General features: G+C 42.8%; 1 protein-coding gene across 19 annotated transcripts in view; it reads right to left on the bottom strand.

The window, feature by feature from the left end:
• Positions 1 to 24,352, bottom strand: part of IKZF2 (IKAROS family zinc finger 2) — a 117,426-nt gene that overhangs the window by 28,060 nt on the left and 65,014 nt on the right. For 16 of the 19 annotated variants that reach the window (XM_064433613.1, XM_064433608.1, XM_064433606.1 and 13 more), the window contains one exon: positions 17,381 to 17,548. The exons of 2 other annotated variants lie outside the window; for them this stretch is intronic. In XM_064433613.1, coding sequence (XP_064289683.1) covers positions 17,381 to 17,548 — 168 coding nt within the window. Of the gene's footprint in view, positions 1 to 2,948; positions 3,081 to 17,380; positions 17,549 to 24,352 lie in introns of those variants that run through there. One more of the 19 variants, XM_064433623.1, reaches the window with a different exon arrangement.

The raw sequence follows: 24,352 nt of genomic DNA, 5'->3' as shown, positions 1-24,352 counted from the left end.
GGACTAGGGAGCGTACAGTTCAACTCTTGGTTACACTACAAATTTGTGACTGCAGGCAAGTTATTCTGATTTCCTGGGCTTCAATTATTCATACGTATGATTAAGGTAATAATTCCCTTCTTCACAGCATGTAAATGAACTCGTGCACTTTGCCAGATGCACAGAGGCTAATTTTGTGGAGCACTCACAAGTAGGGAGACACAGAAAAATTGCACTGGTACCTCTACTGAGAAATTAAGGACTTAATAACACACTATGATTATATTAGATATGGGAGTGAACATTAAAGAGCGGGAAGAGATACTTAGGATGGCACAGAACAGAGGAACAATAAGAAAATCAAATCAGAAATAAAACAACATGTGGCATTGCGAGGCCATGTGCTGCACAGAATCCTTTCAGGCTGGGAAACCAAGCGCAGGGGGATGTCAAATGCCCCGAGCTTGATGACATTTACCGCACATGGGACAAAAAAGAAGGGTGCAATAGTGCAGGGAGGTGGCAATAGCAGCTGCTGTTGTCCTTGCCACCTCCAGCTCCCCGTGCCAAGGATGCAGCTGTGAGAGCCAGAGAGGGCCGAAGCAGAGCTGAGGCTGCAGCAGGAGGGCTGAGCTCTGGAGATGCAACACGGTGGCTGTGCCTCGCTACTGTAATTAAACACTGCACCTCTGATTGTCTAGAGCTGCCTGGCTCAAAGTCTCACACACAAAAATATTTACATGAATAACAGACCCCTGAACAAACTAATCACAAAAAAAATTAGAGTGAGACCTAAGCCCATGCTGGCTCTGAGCAGCACGTAGCTTTGCAAAGGGAACTGCCTCCCACTCTGAAGCTGTATCTCACTGCTGTGCTTAATGACTGTAAATGTGTTAATTGAAATTCATGGGGGCTCTTTGATGCATTGCCTTTTTTTCCTTTTTTTTGCCTGTGAGATTACACACACAATACTCATATAAACTGGACTTCAGAAATAAGGTCAATTCCCACAACCAGCCCAAGATTGTCCAAGACAACCTGCATGCAGAAGTCAAAATGTCTAAACATCTGAAATAAAGCCTAGAGCACACAAACACACTGACTAGAGACACACAGTGTCAAGTGCATCCTTTCCTGAGGGCCCAACCTGTGACATCTTAAAGCGATCTAATTTTCAGAAACAACATAATCTCTAGTCACATTATGAAAACTTTACATTAATTTTTTAACATTTTCAGTCCAAGAACAGGCAGCAGTACCTGAGGTACCTTTCAAGGGATGCAGATATGTTTCTGGACCTCACAGAATTCTGATGTCTCCATTCCACAAGGACCTTTTAGACTGACATATTTTGGGCCAAGTATTAGGGCTCATGAGGCCATGTGGTAAAGGGCTGGGTCACCAGATCATGCAGTACAGAAGTCACACAAGTAGGTTTGCTCTTAATAAGGTTTCTGGCACCTCAAAAGGTTCAAAACTCAAAATGTAGCAGGACAACAGGAGAAGCCTACATACAGGTCTTGACTTGGAGCTCGCAACAGAGCACTTGACTGACTTCATGACCTCGTGGCCCAATGCCTCTCAGTCAACATTATTATCAATTGTAACTGATACATACATGGCTGTTCAACACTTTGTGAAGCTCTCAGCAAGTGAAAAGCAGCTTGTCCTGACTTTTTGCACAGGGGCAGTCAACGATAAGTGATTTCTGTCGACAGCTACCACGTCCTATTACAGCTGGCAGTGAAACCCAGCTGGATTCTCGTGGGACATCAGCACCCAGTGAAACAACGGCAAAGCATCGCACCTCCAACTCTGGGGTTCTCTAGGCACGCCTGCCTCTGCTGTAAACACCTCCAGGGCACAAACCAGCAGCTTGACACCTGCACCCACCTGCCAGTTGTTTACAGCACTGTCAAACAAGCAGCAAGCAGTGAGTACTGTACCCGTGTTCAGCTCTCCCTCAATATGCCACAACAAGCAGTGCTGAACACCAGATCATACATAAGCCCTGAGGACTTCATCCAAGCTACAGCCTGGCTAGAAGTACATTCACTAGTCAAGAGAAACTTTTCCTATCCATACCCTGTCCATAGGAACCACAAAGCCTATGTGTTTGTTTGTACAGCAAATCTGTAAATATCAGTGCTTAGGTACAGCATTTAAGGGGTTGAGTCCTTATCTATATCTTCAGGAGGTTCTGTCTGCAGCCTGTTATTACTTTAATAGATGTTTCAATTTATTTTGCAGCTATTAGTGGCTGTGTTATATGATTCATTAGATTGTATTTACTTATTAACTAATCTGCACAATTTTACAGATAAAACAATGTTTCAATCTGCCACCAGGGTTATAAATAAATAGGTGCCCTTTCTGTGCCAGAAGTTTAACAAATAAACAAACAAACAAACTCCTATTTCATTGGCACAGTCACAGAATTACTGAAATCTTCCAAATTGTCCAAATATTCACATGGCTCCTGCCACAATCTTGCAGCACCCATTCAAACCAAGAAAAAGCAAGAATCTTACACCCCATTTTTTTTCCCTTTGCAGCATAGAAGATGTAGCACCTGTTAAGTTTGCAGGTTTGCATGTTGTATCTGTGTATGTGCAAAAAACAAAGGAAAATGTACCTGTCTATGTGAAAACATGCAAACAAATTATGCACCAATTGAAGGAAAACACAGATAGGGACAATAATGCTGCATTTACTTTTGAAAGAGATTAAATTCATGGGTATGTACACCAATTCTATGTCACAAGAAACATATATTGCACTACATAGAAGCTCTCCTCATGTATTTCTCATGGTTTAACTGTTTCCTTCATTCACATCTGGCAAAAGGAACCTGACACTCAATTTTGAGTTTACATTAATGCCAACAAAGAATTCTGATTTCCCTCCCCACATATATTTGAAAGTTTCGAGTGCAAATGTTCTGCACTTAATGCTGTGAGGCCACTGACCTGGATGCACTGTCCAAGTCCCACACCAACACGTTCCAGAAGGTCCAGAACCCCAGCACTGGTAGGGTTTCTAGGAATCCTACATGGATTCTGAAGTGTTTAAGTAATATTAGAAAAGGACTCTGCTTAGATTGCACTCTGGTGCTGAGATGAACTAACACAAACCAGGAAGTCCACAAAATAACTGGTGTTTTATCAAAGTGACTTACAAGCAGCCAGGTTTATCATCATTAACTTTTAAAAGGGGTAGAAGCCTTCCAAGGAATACAAGAGCTGACTTTGGAAAGTCCAACCTGCAACGTCTCCATGCTACCTGGATGTGGGTGGGAACAGGCTGAAGAAAGAGGTTAAACCTTAACTCTGTGACTTTCCACTCCACTTCAGACCTTTAACATTATATAAAGTTGACTTGATAAGTGAAGTGTTAATTGGTTCAGGAGGCAAGCCTTCCAAAATGTGCTTGTTGGCTTCTCTTCATTTTAACCCTGCCCCAGCAACAGAGCGAGCAGGTGAAATGAAAACAAGTTTAGCTCGGCCTGTTGTTCCTCTCTGCCCTGTCCTGTGTGCTCCCTCCCTGTCAGTGGCACAGCTCAGCAGGAATGTCAGGAGGTGCCTGGAGATCCACACGTCATCCATTGCAAGCCCAGCTTCCACTGCAGGTGGGAGGAACAGCTCCCAGGGGCAGCGCAGGGTGTGGGTACCTCAGTGCAGATCAGGAATGCTGCTGGACAAACACTCCCTTCACAAGAGCTTTTGTTTGGGATTTTTTGTTTCCTCTTTGGGTAAAACAAATGTAGATGTTGGGCCAGACTTCTCTATGGAAGCCAATTGATATCAGCTGTGTGCAGTTTGCATTTATTTCAAGTGCAGCCCCTTTGCATATCCTGCAGAAGCCCCTGAGCATTACAAAGCCAACAGAATCTAGGAATTATTTGGAGCAGGCAGTGCCAGAGTGCTCCCAGGTATCCTATACTATATAAACAACAGGAGATAGAGAGACACCATGTTTAGCTTTCACTACAACACTAAGCAACTTTTCTCCTGCATAAAATCACTGAGCAAGACCTTTAACTCATTTCTTCTCATCCCGTGGCAATGATTTCCCCTGTTCCACCTACATGCTCCTGCGTGAGAAAAAGCATCTTTTAGCACCTGGCACCTTTCAGTTTTATGTCTTGTATTAGCAGGTAGGAAGAACACACTCCCTTCCTGTAAGTATTCCCTTTTCTTGTCACTGTCAGAAACAAAGTTTTGGAAACAGACAATTAAGACCAAGCTGTCATGAAGATAACAGCAACTTGGGAAGAGTAATACTGACAGCTCCTCTTCTTTCCCTAACCACTGATGTTGGGAGTTTTCACTTATTTTGATCAAGGCCAACATTGAAGGAAATCTTGTTTCCAAAAGCAGGTCAGGCTGTGAAACTAATAGGCTCCTTTGGGACATGAAAATTGTTATTCACACTTTTCTAACTGCCCAGGAATCAGTGTGGCCCACGCCTTCGTGTCACCCTCATCAAGATCTGCTGTTCAGGCATGCAGCTTTGCCATGTCTTGCACCAGTGTCAAATGAGGTCAAACAGCAGGAGAGCTGACTGTCTCCTTCCACCTGTGCAGCCTTCCCATCCCCTGCTCCTGCTCTCTGCCTCACAACGTGTGTGTTTATCACCAACAATGCACAGCAGCTTGAAATAAAGGTGGCACTTTTCTCACCTACACCAGTGGCCTTTACTGCCCTACAGTCAAAATTAACCACAGTATTTGGCAGGAAGAAATCATGAGCATTTTGTAAAAACAGATCTTAGCACAGCAAAATTAACAGTAAAGGTATCTTTTAAAGGAGGAATCTGAGATACTGGGCAGCTTCTGTTCTAGCCCAAACCTCTACATCAAATATCTAGGTCTGACATTGAAGCTAGATTAATCTTTTCTAAGTAATAAAATTCTGCAATATCTGTTAGTCTCTATATTTTTCCCAGGTTTGTTGTTGTTGTTTGGTTGGTTGTTTTTTTTTTTTTTTTTTTTTTGGAGGGAGGAGGGTTGTTCATTGTTTGTTTCAATACAACAAATAAAAACCAACATTTTCAGAGTACTTCTTAATACCTAGGATTTTTTTGGTTTGTTCAGTAGAGAGAATGAGTAGAAAAGAAGAAAGGAAGGAAAGATTTAGGGGTTTAGGATGTTTCCTTTTTGGTACAATTAGCTTTGCACTACAAGTCCTGGACAGATTCAGAAACTAATTGTGACTGAAAGGGAGGTTGAAAAAAATGTAAGGGAATTAAATATGGGTGTGAAATTAAACCAAAAGGAAGAAAAAGAAAAGAAGGGAAGAAAAAGCAACTGCTTAGGCTGAAAGTAAAGACAGAAAAGCTGGACAACAGAAAATAGCTTTTTAAGTGGCTTTCTATAAAAACAGGGAATTTAGGAAACTCTGAATATACTTAACTACATTCCCTGATGAAAAAGAAAAGTAATCGAGAGTAAAAGATGTAAATTTTCTTGTTCCTCAATATTTGGAAGGAAAAAAAAATCTATTCTTTTAATATGTGTGGAAAGTCTTGTAACTGAGTCAGCAGATGGAATTTAGAACATCTGGGTCCATTCCCACCTGTGACACTGATGTCTTGCCTATGTCAAGTCCCTTTTTGTTGGCCCTCTAGGTTCCTCCCCTGCAGAAGGCAGCTGGGCAGCAAACTTTCCTCTTCTCTTGGGCTGGAACTCAGAGAAATGAGTGTATCTCCTGACACAAAGTCCTCCTGATCACTTGACGCTAAATGGCCTTTCCCTTCTCTTCACCACGGTGTGATCCTGTTCCAGGGCCTGCTCTCCAGCACTTCATGCTGATCAAGGCAGAAATCTCGTGTTTCTCAGCCAGAACTGTGCTTGCAGCCTCTCAGAGCTGGCTCATTTTTAGCCCTTGGAACAAACTTGCTGCTTGTAGAAGACCATATGAACATAATGGATAAATTTTTCACAATATAGCTAACATGGACATTTTACTATGGCACATAAAAGTCCAACGAAGCACTTTTCCTGGTGAGTGATCTATCCTTTGCAGCTGAACAGCTTCACTCCAACACAAGATGCCAAAAATCAAGGTTTGATGCTGCCTGATGGAAATGTAGCTATGGATAGTGAGACACAGCTGGCCCTACAGCATTACCAACAGCTGCAGGTTCACCCCAAGTGAGACACCCGCTTCCTGGAGCCAGCTGGCCAAAGAGGAAAAGTTACCTTGCATGTTTGCTCACTCACTCCCTTCCCACTCATGAAATAAATATTGTAAGGTAAATAAAAAGGCCAGTTTATCACCTTGCGCTTTTATTTGTAAGTATCTGATATAGGAACCCAGATTCATAATGTTTTAATTCCTGGGGTCAGAAACTCATCAATAGTGCACACCCTGAGGAAATGTGGCAATATCCATGGAACTTCTTGAGATTAATAGAACTACAATTGATACCAAAACATCAGTCAAAACCACTTCTGTGAACTACCTGTTTTCCAACTTGAAATTTTCCATTCTTCTGTTGCTTCAAAATTAAATTCAGATTTAAGATGGATTTTCTCCCCAAATGTTCTCCAATTTATGCCTTAAATAATCTCCCTGCTCCATCCTGGTGTTTTATAGGAATAAAACTAATATTATATATTAATCACAGAATAAGGTGTCTCCTACAAAAGGTATCACTCTGTCAGGAATCCATTCTGTGTGCATTTATCCTACAGACTCCATACCCAGTACACTGACTGTATCAGTTTTTGTTTTCATAACCTATTCCTGACACCCAACAAGAACTGGGAGTGCTGCTCCAGGATTTGGCAAGAAGGAACAGGCTGTGGATGAGCAGGTTTCTCTGACTCACCTACACGGATCAACAAGGAAAAATAAAAGGGAGAGGGTGGGGATTGCAAAGGGAAAAAAAAAAAAAAGAGAGAGAGGAGTGACGTGTTCCCTTGGATGCAGTGTGTAATGCTGCTGGCAGACTGCCTGCTCCGGTGCCACAGAGTTCCAGACATGCCAGTCCAGCTGACTCAGCTCTTTGGAAGAAGGAAAGGGAAGGGAGAAATTTGTCAAACATTTCTGATACCTGAGGGACAGGGATCGCTGGGCTCTCCTTGAGGATCTTTGAACCCTGCTCTCACACCAGGGACTTCAGGGGTGTCCCCAGAGAGGTATTAGAGATGCCCACATGATAACCCTGCTCAGAACTGCTTATGTCTGTACCAAATCCTGCCTCTGTGGTTGCTGGAAAATTCATCAGCACAGCTTTATCCCACAAACCAGAAATGTCAGGCCTTTCCTAGCCAAGGCTAACTGCTCTCAGACAAGACACTGTCTCCAAGGAAACGAGCAAAAAGCAGGCACATGAAGGGTATCCAAGTGAGAGAGAGTCTATGGCCCATGTCACTTTGCTATATAAAAATCTCAACATCAGATTCTCCGCAGTGGATTTTTTGCATGTGATTTATTTTTTAGAAAAACCTTGAAGCCCTTAAATCATCTGGGCTCTGGCTACCTGTGAGGCCAGCTCTGTCCCACGAGGCAACACCTGTTTGGAACAGCCCCAGCTCTGTTTGGCTGGGGGGGACCCTGTACTGTTGTCACAGAATGATTTGGGAGGGAAAATCATTCCATTCCAACCCCCCTGCCATGGGCAGGGACATCTTTCACTAGACCAGGTTGCTCAAAGCCCCATCCAGTTTGGCCTTGACTTGTATCCAAATAAATGAGGCAGGAGGAAGAAAGTATCCACCTATTTCCCAGCAAAAGGAACTGGAACACAGGCTAGGGCTTAGGCTGTCAAAGCCCCTAATTCTCATTGAAATCAAGCAGACCTCGCTGCTTCTAAAGATAAAAGCCACATTGAACTAGTCCCAAAATGAGCACTGGGATGAGCCTGTCTTAATTTTCCAGTCAGGATTCTCCCCAGGGGAGGTCCTTGGCTGTCTCAGAGCACATGAGAACATTTATGCCTCTTGCTGGAATAGAAGGAAAGAACACGTGCTCGGGGAGCACATTCCCTTAACACAGAGCAGCTGGCACAGATCCCTGCAGCCTTTCCCAGTGGCAGTACCTCTTGCACCTTTGATACAAAGAGCCCAAACAAATTTTAAGTAGAGGCTCTTCCACAGGGATAGCTCTGTCCCATCCAGGTGCTCTTTGTCAAAGGTTCAATAGTCAGGGCCTCACCAGCATTTCTCCAGCTTCAGGAATGAAGATAGAGATCTTGACTCGCTGTTGCAAGGCAGGGAGGGAACTTGGGGCACCCTGTCTGAAATCAACACAGCACAGTTATGCAAAACATGTGTGCAACTGGCATCTCTTGTGTAATCCTGGCTGCAATCAACCTCTCTAACCACTCCAGAAGGGAAGGAGGGGCAGAGGGTGGAGAAAGTTCACACTTAGATCAAATAAAAAATGGGAAAATATCCAGAGAGCTTTAGTCAGGTAAAAACACAGTTCCCTCTCATGGGAAACCTCCAGGACAAGTTTCCTTGAACTTCACACAGGGTTATAAATAGGAGGAGAGTCACACAGAGTTCAGTACAGGTTCACTGTAAAAAAATCTAGACATTCTCATTTTCCTTCTTGAGTGATATCCATCAATATCTTACCTCTAAGCCAATTCATAATTACAGGCTGCTGAGAGCTCAGGAGAATATATCAGTAGCAGCTTTCCTCAATTCTGCTGTGGCGTGGGTTATGGGTTATTTTTGTGCCCCTTTAGTTTCTCTTGGCTTCCTTTCCAGATGGCAAAAATACCTCTTTACACCTTAAAACATATGCTGTCAAAAATGTCAGGGGTGGTTCTCCCTGTCACACTGCCCTGTAGCACAGCTCTGAGATATCAATGAAAGAAGGCCTCACACCACTGATGGGTTCCCAAGCTGAAAAGTTTCACAAACTCCTTCAAGAACTGACAAGGACCAGCTCCAAATGCTGGGTCTCCTTTCCCCAGAGAAAATATGCAGAAGTTTTTGCCCTTGAAAATAATTTTCTCAGGGGGGAAAAAAAGAACCCAACACTTGTTTGCTCTTGAGAGCTGCTGTGATATTTGCTGCTCAGAAGTGGTCTTGGCTTTGCTGAAATGTGGCTTAGTCACATCTAAACCATATTCACATCTCAACTGCATGAAAAAGTTCTCTGTCACCTCTTGAATGTCTGTCTTCAAAACCCACTGCAGATACCTCAGTGGCTGGCTCAGGAGCAGGAGGGCTCCTGGTGTGCTGCATCATGTCCCTCCAGCTTATCCTAACACAATGAGACACCCAAATCCCTGCAGATGCAACACCTGCACCTTAAATCCAGGGTTTGTATCTACATGTGCTAACTTGAGCATAAAAATACCGCATTTCTAAAACAATCCCTGGTGACAAGGAAAACAAGGGAACTGTTTCTAGCTGGAACTGAAAGGAGCAAAAGACTACAGATCTTTAAATACCTGAGCTACTAGAGTCTCACCTGCCAGCCTGTCCACAGCAGTTCTGGTGCAGAAAGACAAATGATGCACACAGAGCTACCTTGGTGCTTAGGTCCCTGAATTTGCAAATTGGGTCTCATGGGGGTTTTCCTGTTTCATTTTCTCATCACTGAAAAACAGATAACAAGGAGGCAGCAACTCACACCAACTTCACACAGGCTTGGGGCTGATGGAATAGATAGGGGATTTTAAAGAAATGACGCAAAAATTGCAGGCTAAGTAGTAAGTCCTTTAGTATTATTAATAATCACCTTACTATTGTGTCTGAGATAATCACGCTGCTATCGGGGTCTAATACCTCAGTGGTTATGGTAACAATACAAACTTATTATTCCTTCCACTTTGTAATTATCTCGTTTCACTCCTGCACAAAGGCTAAGTAAACCTAAGGAGATCGTGTGCAGCTCTGTGCAGCTGGGGCACCAGCACCACTGAGTACTCTACGATGTACTTACATGACCTTCATCACAGCAATACATTTGTGCCTTGCCATGATTCCCACGTGCTGCCCTCTCACCACCTCAACTAGGTGGAGAAATGCTCTTTATTTCCATTTTGCTGGCAAGCAACTGGGGCAGAGATAAGGTTAAGGGGTCTGCATCTGTACTGGCCCCTGTTTTCAAAGCATCAAATGACTTCGTAATTTAGTTCCCTCATAAACTAGTGAATAAAGGTAGCAAAACCATTCAAAAATTAGTAATAAAAAAGAGACTAGAGGATTGGAAGATAAAGACAGACTAGAACAGAATCAATGCTAGATATACAACTACAGCCTATCATAGTGTAAACTGAACACAGGAATTACTCACAGTCGCAAAAGATAGTGTTAGAAAGAGCAATAATCTACACCAAAAGTAAGAATACTTAAGGTTAAATATCAGGATGAGAGTCACAGCTATAAAAAGCAGATGGGAAGTGGAATTGTCTCCCTAGGGAGGCAACAGAAACAGTCTCTGGATGTTTAAAAAACAGGTTAGGCATGGTGTTTAGAAGCACTGCTGCTCTATATGCAGAAGTCTTACCACATTCATGCTTTTTTGAAGCCAGTGAAATCCCACATATAGCACTGTGGCAGAATAAAAGCCCAGAGGAAAAAGAAAGCACTGTCTTGTTCGCTGGCCAGAACAGGAAGGCTGGCCTAGGAATTGGCAGCAGCCAGCAGCAGAGGGGCCTGTGTGCACTCCAAATTGTAGCCCAGAAGGGCAGGACCAGGTGCTTTGTTCCATTCCATGTGGCCTGAGGCAACACAGAGAGGGACAGAATTTGGGTAAAGATGCCAGGATGTGACTTGCTAACATGGAGGGGAGACAAGAGACATGCAGAAAACTGATGTCAGCAGTTCCATCCCAAACACAAGCTTCCATCCTTGTGTGGGTATTTCATCAGGAATGAACCACTCACAATCAGAGATAACCCCATGTGAATCTTACACTGTGATGCTCCTGCCTGAACAAGAGCATTGTTACCTCCAAGCACTGCAGAGGACTTGCTGGTAAGACCTGGCAAAGCCATGGTTCACTGGGAGAGGCAGCAGGAGGGACCCATCTTACAAACACCAGGTGCTCCCGTGGTGTTGGTGCCTGGGGTCTCTAGGAGAGGGGAAGTCTCTATGCAGCCAATTTACAGGGAGTGCCCAGGCACTACAAGTGCCACCACCTCCTCTGCTTGCATTGGGACACCACAAGACACAGGGAGCTGCAGGACATCTGCTCCTGCTGTCTCAATCACACACTCTAGACAGGAGTGGGGGAAAAGAAAAGTTGATACCTAGTCCTAAGAGAGAGAGGGATTCATGAGGTTGGTACATATCTCCATATACCTTTGTTTGCCAGGACCACTCCTCCTGTTTCTCTTTCATCTGTCAAAAGCAGATTTCCTGCATTGAACAGTTAAAGACTGATTCCTAAAACACAGCAGATAAGAGGTAATCTTTATGGAATTTCAAGACCAAATCATAAAAGTGAACACTCCTTGCTTTGGGTGGAACCATATATTTTCACAAGTTGCCCTGAAAATGAAGACCAAATGTACTTCTGCTGGAATGATCAAGATCCTACAGCATTTTTAAATCAAAGATTTCTTTGATTTCTCAGTGGTAATTATACTCTGTAGAAAAGACCAAGCTTCTATACTGAGATAATCCTGAGCATAAAAGATAATCTGTCCATATAGCCAATACCAGTATTCATCACAGTAGTTGCTCTGGAGATGAAGAAGACCATTCCAAGGATCAGGTCCAGGTGGGGCTCTTGCAGAGCATGGGATACAAGAGTGCTCCACAGAGGATTGAATTTTAAACAAGGATCCTCAGGGCATAAAGCATAGCAAACTCCTACCCTGTATATATTTTAAGCTTACCTCTAAAAACTCACACACAAATAAATGGAAAGCAGAATATCAGAGCTTTTAGGCTCTCTCCAACATGGAGTGAAGGCCTCTAGGTGCTGGAAGCAGTAATGAGAAGCAGAGCTGCTGCAGGATTGTGCACGTGCTCACAGCGGTTTGGAACCCGCAGCCTGATAAGGAAAACCCAAAATGATTTTGTGACGAGGGTAATTCCACTGAGTTTAACTGAAACAGCATAAGAAAACCTGAGAGGAAGAGCAGCTCTGCCTGATTAAATAGAGCTCTAATATCAGATCAACAGCATAAATACCCACCAGCTCATCACAGCTGAGGGAAGATGCTGTTTGCTAACCTATTTGGAGAAATAGCATTTGGATGCAGAATATCCCCTTGATTCTTCACATACACATTTGATTTTTCAGACTGTATCCTATGTGTCTGCTTTGAATTTTTTTTTCCCATTCATAAAGTGTTTGAGTCAGTCCAGTTCAGAGTGTAATGAGAACTTCAGATCATAAGATTCATCTAATTATGACATTCCCATCCTCAAAAACACAGTTACAGAGCAGATACTGGGCCTGTTAAGAGTGGAGATGTTAATAGTGGCAAAAGTTCCCTCAAGATGAAAAAGACCAGTTTAAAACATTGACTTCATTATTCTTAATAACCATCCTTGCCACTGTTTTAGTAATTCTCACTGGCTTTTCACAGCTGGGAACTCATGGACAGCACTGTGTATTGCAGCACTTGTTCATCCAATTTTTCAGCCAAAATGAGCTGCTCAGAAGTGGGACTCTCCCAAACATGTATTGAGGCAGGCATGTCATCAGGACTGGAGACAGGTTCATTCTACCTCTGAGCACAGCTGCACACACAGACTGCAGTCCTCAGGTCTGCCATCCAGCTCCAGGGGTGTGGGCACACCTGGGATGGCTCACTGCCACCCAGGCAGGGCTGAAAGGGAAGTCCTTGTGGACAAGATGACATGAGAAACCTAAGCAACAAATATGGAAAGAGTCTTCATGAACAGGGCATTTTCCTTTTTAATTATACATGCCTTTCATCTTGCACACTGTACATGGTTTGCTAAGATTGTGCTTTTGGGAGTTTTTGCCTAAGCCTTTCTTTTTAAAACAAAGGCTTTCTGCTTTTCTTTTGCAAATAAAGGGGTACCATTAGTGCAGTGCTATTGGAGAGCTGGGCAGAAACAAACAACATGCAGCAGCAATGCAGGAGGAAGAGTGGGAAGAAAAAATATTTCTTAAAAGCAAAAAAATTGTTTGGAGAGGACACTTTCTAAGCAGGAAAGCAGTACCTTCAAAGCCATTTTTAAAATGTATTGTGAGGACAATCTTCTGTGAAAAAATAATAATCTGACTACCCATTTTTTAGGAAGAAACAGACAGTAAAACTGCTTTCATATATGAATAACACTTACACACTCCCACAGCAATGAACGTGACTGAAGCCACCTAGTAAAATGAAAAATCAGGAAATTCCAGAATTAATGTCCATGTGGACAGTTTGTGTGGACAAGCAAGATGAGACAGCCTTTTAAGCACTAAACAATTGGCACACAGGACCATCCTTAGTGCAATGGATGGGTGATGCTCACTTAGTCAAAACCTATTCAGAGTTTGGTTTTCTCCTCAGCAAGCGATCCCATCCCTCATTTCTGACTTAGTGCCCAAGTCCTGCTCTGAAAACTGAGGTGCCTGTGTTTGCTACGGGCTCTTCCACATGGCTCATCACTGCAGCCTTGCCTTGACTTTTTCAAGCACTGTCAGAGCATTCATGTTTACAATAGCATTATGAGGGGAGGGCTGACTCAGCTCCATTTTAGACACAAGAGAAATCCATGTCAAAACCTAACTGCTAAGTTTATGTGCCCATCTGAGGATGCCTGGATTTTTGGGGTAAAACAGCATCAGGCTGTCATACCTTTCAAAGTATGGAGGCCAACATCTGGATGGCTTTAACCATCAGATTGACCTGTCAGATTCAGCTGCCTTCCTTAAAACTTCTGGGGTTTGCTCATTAACCGCCTGCAGCAGAATTTTTCCTCACACAGTTTGTCTTTGCCACTGTCTTATTGTGCAATTCCAGAGGGGATGGAGACAACAGGCATGTCTCAGGGTGAGATAGGAGGTACTCTGTGAATGCCATCAGTAGATTGGCTTTGCCCGGATGTTTTTCCCCTTAAAACAGCAAAACCCAAGCAAGGTAAAGCCAATCCCTGCTGATTTGTCCAGTGCATCCTGCAGGAAGGGGCTACCAACGTCTGCTCTAGCACTCCACAGCCTCACATTCCCATCCTGGAAGCCCTCTCTGGTACCCCTCTTATATTATGTGGGTTGTGGAGCTATGGAGTTAATTCTGAAAACATCACCTGAAAGTCCTGTAAGTACCTTGAGGTACATGCCCACTCTTAGTGTAATTCTGTGCATGAATCTTTCCCCAGGCATTATCTTACTGATGTCCTGAAGGCATCATTATATTCCTGAAACCAAAGCAGCTGCATGTGGGAGGAAAATACAGACATAAAGTTCATCAGAACTCTCTATGTCCGTAAAAGGTAAATAACTGCAGGAGTAAATCTCTGCAAGTGATAAGTCCTTAATTATTTAGGGCTAAACAGCAGTAGCAGCATTACAGATGAGATTATTTTGTTAACCACTCAGCCTGGGAACACTTACACAGTAAGATATGATTGTGCACAAGAACAGGAGACAAAATGCAAATTGTGATGCTTAGAAACATTTTCAAACTAACAGGAAATAATATTAAAAAGTAAGAACAAACATCAATCCAAAGAAAAAGAAGTAATTATTTTTAAATTACTAGTAAGTATCAGCTACTTCAGATATGTCAGAGATGCTTCTGCTAGTTTCTGTTTGCATCTACATTTCCTTATTTTTTTACCTTTCCTGTTGTACTGTACAAAAACTTCACTAAGCACAGGAAGAACTGACTAAAAACCAGCAGTGAGAATCTGTCACTGACTATGTGGTGACACAAGCAAAGTGCTCTGAAATCCACAAGTCAAACTAACTGAGGAAAAGAAAAGAGATAAGACAGAATTCTTCAATTCCTTTATTGTATAACTTGCCTTCCATAGTAGTTTAAACCTTCTTGGGAAGGAGAAAAGATTAAGGGGTTTTGCTTGAGTATTTTATTTTTTTATTAACAGAACTCTTATTTAAGTAGGAAAAGAATATACATACATACATTCAAAAAAAAGGGATTTGGTGTTGCATTCATGAAACTGTGCACCAGATTCTCAGCTGGTGCAAAACAGGAGTACTTTCCTTACTTAGAGGATGTAATTCCAATCTCCATCAGCTGAGGATCCGATCTAAAGAGATTTCCTCTTACAAAAATATATTTGGACTCACCTCAATTTAGACACTGAGTGTACCAGATTGAAATCTCCTGTTTCAAAACAGTTTTCAACCTCTTCTTTCTATATTTTATCCAATATCCTCTTTTCTGGCCAGAAATAGCAGAAGATGTAAACACTGACAGAATCATGGAATGGTTTGGGTTGGAAAAGACCTTCCCTACACTTGCTGGATCTGCTCCACCTTCCAGGCCCACTTACAGACTTTGATGTGTCCTTCATGAAAGCACAGAATGCCTGTGTAACACACTGACATCAAACTGTTTAGAGTCCCTTGGGGACATCTACTCATCTTCTCCATGATCCAGGTGTGCATAAGCCAACCCAGCCTGCTTATATGGCAGGGACAGACACCTTAACTCCCATGGCCATGGCCAGAGTGGCATTCTGCCTTTGTGCAGGAGGATACCAGGTTTTAGGGTAATAACTAAAACTCTTCACCTGTGAATGCTAAGAATTCTAACTGTCTTGAAGAGTATTGTGAGACCATTTGTCTGTTTCTGCTGGCCCTCTGCTGAAAGCTGCTGTATCTGAATGCTTAGAGGGGTGACACTTTCTCCACTGAAAAGTTACAAACTGAGCAGAGCTGAGCATGGCTAAGTCAGCTAGGGAAGGAGCTCCAGGGGAACTGGTGCTAAGCAGCTTAGGTGCCTTCTGAAAATCCCACACCTTTACATTCCATCCTCACGCAAAACACAGAACCATCAGCCACGTGTTCTCCACACAGGAAGAACAATCTCTGCCAATGGCAGTATCTAGGTAACAAAATCTATATTCATATTGTGAGAAGGTCTTCAACTGCAATGTTTGTGTTTGGTAATATGGGAAATTTTTTTTGTCACAACTCTCTTTGTTTTAATTGCGAACATTGCATTGTGTTCTATTTTCTTTTTAAATTTCCAGTTGAATCTACAGTTATTGTCAGATGTGTGAAAATTGCAGCTCACAGTTCCAGAGACATTTTCCCTACTGACTTTCAGATCAAATCCAGCTCAAGCAATCCTCTCACAGCCTAGTCCCAACTCTTGTACTCCCTTGGAAGTTCAAAGCTTTCTTTCAGCATTTTCCATCAATACAGCATCCTGCATGCTCCCAAATCTGCTCGAAGAAGCTTACTAGCTTACCCTTTCCTATTCTTGGAAATGCCAAAGCAATTCTGTATCCCAAAACCAACTCAATGCTCCTAAAACAGAAACACCTTCTGAAGTGAGACTGACTCTGGAGAAGAAAAACTTATAAAGGGTCAGGAAACTCATGCAGGATTTCTGCCTGCAGTTGCACCTCCACCACTGTATTTCAGTGGTCACACATTTGCTAACACCTCAAAGAAGTTTATTTGTTATGCTGCCACTTGCAACCAGCCCAGTTATCTCTGCTCATTCAACAATTAAACATACAGCCTCTTATAAATGGCCCAAACACACAAGCTGAACATTCAGGAGATACAAACACAGCAAGTTAAGATCTTACTCAAGAGTCCTGCACAGATGAGTGAGTGGGCAGAATGCAGCCTCCTGGTGCAGGGACAGGGACAAAAACCACAGCTGATCCCAACTGCTGGGGTCCAACAGTACCAGCACGCAGCTATGAGACAGGTATTCCTCAACAACTTATCAAGAAAGTCTATCATGTAGACTTGATACAGACATAATCCTATGATTTAACAAGGAAAGAGAAACCTAGTCTCTCTTGACCACCTTCAGCTCTAGGGTGAGTGGCTGCCATGAGCTAGGACTTTACAGCAAGATCTAACTGAATCAAAAATGCAATTTAGAGGGCTTTGAAAGATGAACAAGTTTGAACTCAACCAGCATATGGCATTTATTAGATGAAGAAATGGGTATGAACTGCAAAGCCGGCTTCCAAGAGCCCACAGTTATTCTTTGTGATCTCTGGAATTTCACAGCCACTTTGGGGCCCAGAATGTCAAAACAATCTGCCAGCAAAGCCGGGATACACCCAAGGAGACACTGAGAGGGAAATGCGATAGCATCAGCAGAGGAGCTCAGTTACACAAAAGGAGAGGTGTGGCTGAACCACAACTTTTCTGATTCACATCAAGGCTTTCCCAAAGCTGAGAGCTGCACTCTCTGAAGAGGACGGCACAGACCCAGAGCTACACTTGATTTGCACTACCTGCTGCACTGGGACGGTAGTGATAAAGGAAGGAAGAGGTGTGAGGAGAAGCCAAGGTGGGCTCACCAGAGTGTGTCCTGAGGTGTCCTGTGAGGGCGTCCCTCCGCCGGCAGGCGTAGCTACAGAAGGGACATTTGAACGGTTTCTCCCCAGAGTGCAACTTGATGTGCCTCAGCAGGTTCCCCTTCTGGGTAAAAGAAGCTCCACATTGGTTACAGTGGAAGGGGCGTTCACCTGGAAGGGAAGGGGAAGGGAGAGAGCTGTCAACACACATCGGAGGATGCACAGAGGCCACTTTCCCACTCTGTACCAGTGCCATTGCACATGGGTACAGTCCCCACCACCACCATCACACGGCACTTCTAAAGTCAGAGGCCGTTTCTTTTGCACAATGGGCAAAGCCTCCAATAGTGATTTGAGGCTCTTTCCTTGAGGTGATCAATGCTTCCTGATTTTCTTGAAAGTTCTTCACCTCAGAGCTTCTATCCTTCATAAAAGATGAGCTCTGCTGAAAATTTAGATCCATAGCTGTGGTTTTGCAGTATTTACTTCTATGGTTTTGCACTTATATTTAGAGTAGGTCCAATCCATATGAGTATTCAGAACTGATCATAACAACTGGACTTTAGCAAAGGTGTTAAGGTCTTTGGTTCAAACCAAACCTTTTGCTTGTGCTATACTTTAACTGAAAGCCCTTTCAAAAGGCTGCTTTGCATTGCTAGAGTGACATGGAGGGCATGGATGCGAGTGAGGATCAGGGTTGCAAGCTCTGGGCAGTACTGAAAGTTGAGAAAAATCTTACACCATTAAACTGTTAACCAAGCAAATTTGCACTCTACATAAAACAAATTTAAAAGACTGATTTGATGAAAAACTAACAGAAACCCTAGACCTTATCCTAACACTTCATGCCATGTGTTCACACACACTCACACACACGTCCAAAGCTAATTTTTATGTTAAGCCTTCATATTTGCCTTAGTGGGGATTGGGTTCATTAAAAAAAACCCTACCTTAAAAAAAAATATATTTAGAGGAAAAACCCCTGATGAACTCACACAGGCATTCTGGAACATTATCAAAACCATATTCTGTATCAACATTTGTTGAGGACAATCAGACTGTTCGAGCAGTCTTGCACAGGCAGTCAGCTCTAATCACCTGCTTATGTCCTGCTGAGCAGATCAATTGAACACAAGCATATACTTGTGCTAGCCACTTATCCAAGTGCCTTACTGCAGCTGGGCTTTAGATCACAGAATTCCAGAACAGTTTGGGTTGGAAGGGACCTTAAAGCCCATCCAGCTCCACCCCCTGCCATGGCCAGGGACACTTTCCACTATCCCAGATTGCTCCAAATCCCATCCAGCCTCGCCTTGAACACTTTCAGGGATGGGACAAGCCACAGTTTCTCTGGCCAACCTGTGTGAGGGCCTCACCTCCCTCACAGGGAAGAATTTCTTCCACATATACCTGATTTAAATCTACTCTCTTCCAATTTAAAGCATTACCCAATGTCTACACCAAGCAGGGCCCCAGCTCGACAATGTCTTGATCATCAGATTTCAGATGTAAGCGCCCTCATCCCCATTTTTCAGTGTATCACCTATTATAGAATCTTGGCCAAATCCTGCTGGGACCTTCTGAGTTTGAATTCAGCGGCCTGAAGCACGGACCTTGTGAATAACAAACACATTCTGTGATCTCTCACATCTCTTCAAAGCCTTTTACAATTGCTTTAAAACAATTACTCCCTCGCTGGACAAAATGAATGCTACCTCTGTATCAAAGCAGTTCACGTGTCTGTCTAGGGTAAAGTCCAAAACACATCTGGAGATTCAAATGGAAGGAGAGGGAGGAAGAGAGCTTTTACAGATGTCCACAAGCAATTCTTGTGTCAGTGGATCAAATCACTGCCAGGACTATGATGCTGCCAGGAGGGCAGCACAAGGTGTGCCACGTATATGCCGTACTCTGCAACTTTATTTCACACCTGGGAGGTGGAAATCACATCTGAGGCTGCCACAGAGGTACTCAAGGAGATACTAAGGTTCCTACAGTCTCACGGAGAACATTATGGAGTAATAATAATAAAAAAATCACAGCATAAAGCTCTTCTTCCAATACTCTGAACACGAGCTCATTAGAATTGATAAAGAGTTTGTGGTTTCCCTTTCAAACTCCCACACTATACTTAAATGATCTGATTAGCCATTATCTTCTTTTACATCATTTCAAAATGTCCATAACAGAGATCTGTAAAGAGACTGCAGTAGAAAAATACATGGGGTTTTTTTTCTTTTCTGTTTTGCTTTCGCTGTCTGAGAAAACAGGCAAAACCCTTTCCTTTGACACATTTCTGAGTATTCTGGAATGATAGCTTCAGTTTCAGGATGACAACATGAAAGAAGGTAGCACGTTTCTTACCAAGTCTAAAGTCTTTCCTTTTACTCCTGCTGTATTTAAAATTATGCAGTTACTGCGTTTTACCCAGCACATCACCCACTTATCTCTGACATTTTGGAGGCCACATATGAGCAGGTATTACTCCTCCAAAAACTGGCTGCTCTAGAGATGCTGAAAGCTTTCAGTTAGGAATTCAAATAGCCACTGCACCACAGTTTGATGGCAAAGACGACATGAAAACACTCACCACAAAATCACCCGTAGCCTGCTCCTCTCTTGCAACAGACAGATCCGCTCCAATAGCACACTTTACCTTAAATAACCTTTGTATCTATTTAAAGGCAGCCTGAATTCATTTCTCCTACTGGCTTCATTCCGGGTAAATAGCTGCTTTGATGTGTTTGTTACACTTTTGTCCAATCACTCGATTCCAGCTCCTTGTTTAAGCCGCAGGCTTGAGGGATGCAATTTTGGTCACACCTTCGTGCTATTGATTAGCAGCTTTTACATTTAGCACAGCTAATCTGAGAGGCCATTATCCAATAGAAGGGTGCACAGAGCAGTAACTACTGCATAGCAAGAAGGTTCTGTTGGTTTTCCAAGAACTGTGCTGTCTGATGCCCACCCCAGATACTAGCAAACAAGCCTTTTTTTATCACTTCAGTGCCTTGAGAAGACTGTGTTCCAATTATTTCTCCTGCTGCCTTTTCCTGGTAGTTTTGTGAACTGTTCTCCAGAATTATTACCTACCAGTAACAACATAACAACCTTGACATCCTTATTCACCTCCCTCACTTTTCTGTGAAAACTCAGAGGTTTTATCCATGAGCTGAAATCAATCATACTTCAAACTAAACATCCACTCACAAAAAGTCTTTAAAAACAGCTTTTCTCTACATGATGATCCCTGACTGTGCTTAAAGTGTTTTTTGGGGGGTGGGGTGGGGTGATAGCAACACAGACATACCCAGAACTCTGGACCTATTAAAGGCAGCACACACGACTCCAAGAGAGTAATGACAATTAGAAGCGTGGTGTGCTTCCCCATCACTTACAGCTATGTATTTCCTGCTTGACTCTATGTACTTACACTGATTTAATAAATAAGAACTCTGCTGAAAGGCAACTAAGCAAGCTTTGTGCTTTTCAGCATTGGAAACTATGTGACTGCAACATAACTACAAAAAAACATTTCATCTACTTTAAGTATTAAACCTCTTCTCTATTATTGAGCTAAACCAGTGCAGAAATGCCTCCAACTCAGTGACTTTCAGAGTGGCAAGAGGGGGAGGGAGAGCCAACTAAACAAAAAAGATGTTTCTTTTCAACTCCAGATTTAGAGTCTAAAGCCAGACAAAACCAGGAATGCCTAAAAACCCTTGCTCTCCAGCAGAGGGAATTTAATTACCTAAGTTACTTCAGGAATGGACAAGGCAAGATAAGCCACAGCTGCCAAGTATTATCTTTCCTAAAGGCTCTGTAAAAGGGGCTTGTGCCAGCGAATAATTAAATTAATAAATAAATACATCCATAGAGTTTTATCATTTTACAGTTGAATAAAATAATAATTAAAAGGTACTATTTCAATATTTGCCTCTAAATTATAATAATATACTGCTGAAACCTCACAGTTCACTGTTAACGTGCATCCATTACTGCTCTGTCTCCTCCTTGAAAACTAATAATGAATAAATAGCAATGAAATATTACTGCTCTTGAGTTACACAGGTATCTGAAGTGCACAGGCTAACTCGCTCTCCTGTAAACAAATCCTGAGACAAATGGTGAAGTGGCCCCCAAAGACAGGACAGGCAAGACATGGGCCTTTCTTTCACAGTATCTTTCATACATGACAGCAGGATGGAGACTTCACTGCACGAGCTAGAGAGCTGCCTGGCTGATACAACCTGAAACCGGGCGAATGAACCGATGAACTTCCTACTAATAGATTTCACAGATGTCAAATGTTGTTTCAAAAAGCAAACCAACTCCTTTTTCTGCTTAATTGGAAGCTTCCCTGCACAACAGCACTCCTTTCCCGCCTTGGCACGGAAGTGCTGTGCAGAAGTTTCAGTATGAGTTAACCTTCTTTGAATCTCAGACCAGTGCAAAACACTGATATTTTCGCTGCAAAGATATTTTCTGTATTAAAACAGAAATTAGTCTGAGGATGTGGAGCCCACAGACCTGGCAGCCAAGGAGATTTAGATTTTCCTAGGCCTTGGCCGGTAACATTTGTCCCTTTGAAATCAAACAGGGAATGACTCAAAAATTAATGCACTGGTTCTCACTAACACAGTCAGGGAATTCCTGCAGCAGCATAAAAACCAGGTCCAGAGGGGCTTCAACATCTCTCCTGGTTCAACGTGGATCTGGGAACGCAACCTTTTTTGTGTGGCAGATACTTTTGATATGCAAAGTACAGCTTAAGTACTTCTCAAACGGGATTTTTTCCTTTCCAGCCTCTTAATACAAAATTACTGTGCCCATGCTGCCATCAGAAAGTATTTGCTCTTACTAACAATACCGATTTTCACCCTTCCACAATAGGCTTTTTGTTAATGTTCATTTTGTTAAAATGAAACATTTCTCCTGATCCATCAGATGCTGCAACTGCTGTGATTCTGCTCTGTCCCAGGAACACAAGGGAATTATCAGCAGTGACAGCAGCCAGCTCCAACCTGCATTTACCCAAGTGAGACACAGAGCAGCAGACATTGCTCCATTTTTCTATTTGTTATTCCAGGGATCATAACTACCTCCTTACTGTTCTATCTGATTCACTCAACAGTCTCTACAGCACATGAAATCAGTGATTTTAGTAGGTTGGGGGTTTTTTTGGGAAAAACCTGCTTCCAGACAGGGCAATTTATTATAAAACAGTGACAAATCTCTCATGAACAATTCCAGGGAAATCCTGGGTGATTTCCAATTGTCCTCTGTGCAAATTTATGACTGCAGTCTTAAGACAGAAAAATCTTTTAAGCGAACTTGGCAAAGCTATCAGAAGAATTTAGTTATTGAGAACTGCAAATAAAACACATCCTTCCGCCCAGAGCAATTTCAAAAATCTCAGCTCCTCTTCCTTATGCCTAAGTAGGAAAAGAGATGACTTTTCAGAAAGTTAGACTTCAGAACCTAAGTAGAAAATTGGCCTTTCAGAAATTTAGCCCTAAAATTTTTGATTCAGTGCCAAATCTATTAACATTGCAAGAGACAGGGATGCTGCACTAGGTTACAAATTAGAAATGAAACAAAAGAAACCTTTCTGCCAGCACAATGAGAGAGGTAGTCCAGTGGAGTTCATCAAAATGTGTTTCTATGACTATTTCTTTAGATTTGCTCCTGGTTAGCTGCTTAGGCATACAAGCCTTCTATATGGAACAACACAACTGGGCTTTTTCCTCATTCATTACTGCTGTTCTAAAAACTTGAACTCTGCATGGAAAAAGAGTTAAATTGCATTCAGAGTTCCAGGGTTAATAAGTTCAGTTGTAACACTAAGGGCGCTAAAGCAAAGGTTGAACATCCTATCATGGACACACAACTCATTTCACTGACTTATGGTATCAAACTGCTTGTGGAGTCCAAGCAAAGATCTGAGACCATCCTGCAGTTAACACCCCCAAAAAGCCTAAAAGCAAAATGCCAGAAGCCCAAAATAAGAGTGGGGCAAGGCTGACATCCCAGAGCCTCTGCCCAGGCTGTGCTTTGCCACTGTGCTGCTGCTGCACCCACACAGAGACAGCATTTAACCTCTGTGCTTCACAGAACAATGAGGATGAGAAGCTGTGGAAGCCCAATCCCCAGAGGTGTCCAAGGCCAGGCTGGACAGGGCTTGCAGCAACCTGGGCTCGTGGAAGGTGTCCCTGCACATGGCAGGGGGCGGGATGGGATGAGCTTTAAGGTCTCTTCCCACCCAAACCATTCTATGATTCTGTGATGCCAGCCTTCCTTCAGAAATACAAATTTCAAAATCTAGCGGTGAACTGGATGCTACAGCAGAGAAAAAAAAAATTTAAAAGGGTCACAATTCACAGCAAAAGGGAGAACAACACATGGACCTCTCAGAGCACAGAAGTATCAGCATGGCTATAGCAGAATAAGGTCCCTGCTTTACCAGAAACACCGAGCATTGGAATTTTAACTCAGGCCCACAGCAGAAAGCATAAAGAGGTGAGAAATCACTGAGGCTCCTTCTCATGATCTCAGAAAACCTGGATTATTTGCCTCTTCTCCTTCCCCCTCTTCCCTCTCCATCCCTAAGAACAAATCCCTGGAGTATCCAATGGCAATATTCTATGACCAAGTCATCTCCTGCAGTAACAAAAACCTGATAGAGATCATGCAACTTGAGGAATGTGCTGTGGAGTATGAAATTTGGACCAAAAGACCACAGTATGGGAAAAGAGGAAAATAAATCCAGCTCCTGCTCTTTTTCTGACACAAGGATGTGGCACATGAGGGAGGGGGTTACCCTGCTCACTAATGCAGGGATTGCATCACACTCAATTCCCACACCAGGCATTTTATTTATTTTCTGTCAGCAATGACAAATAAATAGAAAGGCCTTCTCCTGGTGCCCAGGCAGAGCACAAAAACACTTCACCTCAATTAGCAGTTTTTCAGAGA

This window comes from Passer domesticus, chromosome 10, assembly GCF_036417665.1.
Source record: "Passer domesticus isolate bPasDom1 chromosome 10, bPasDom1.hap1, whole genome shotgun sequence".
Lineage (NCBI taxonomy): Eukaryota > Metazoa > Chordata > Aves > Passeriformes > Passeridae > Passer > Passer domesticus.
This window is presented reverse-complemented; position numbering and strand designations above follow the sequence as displayed.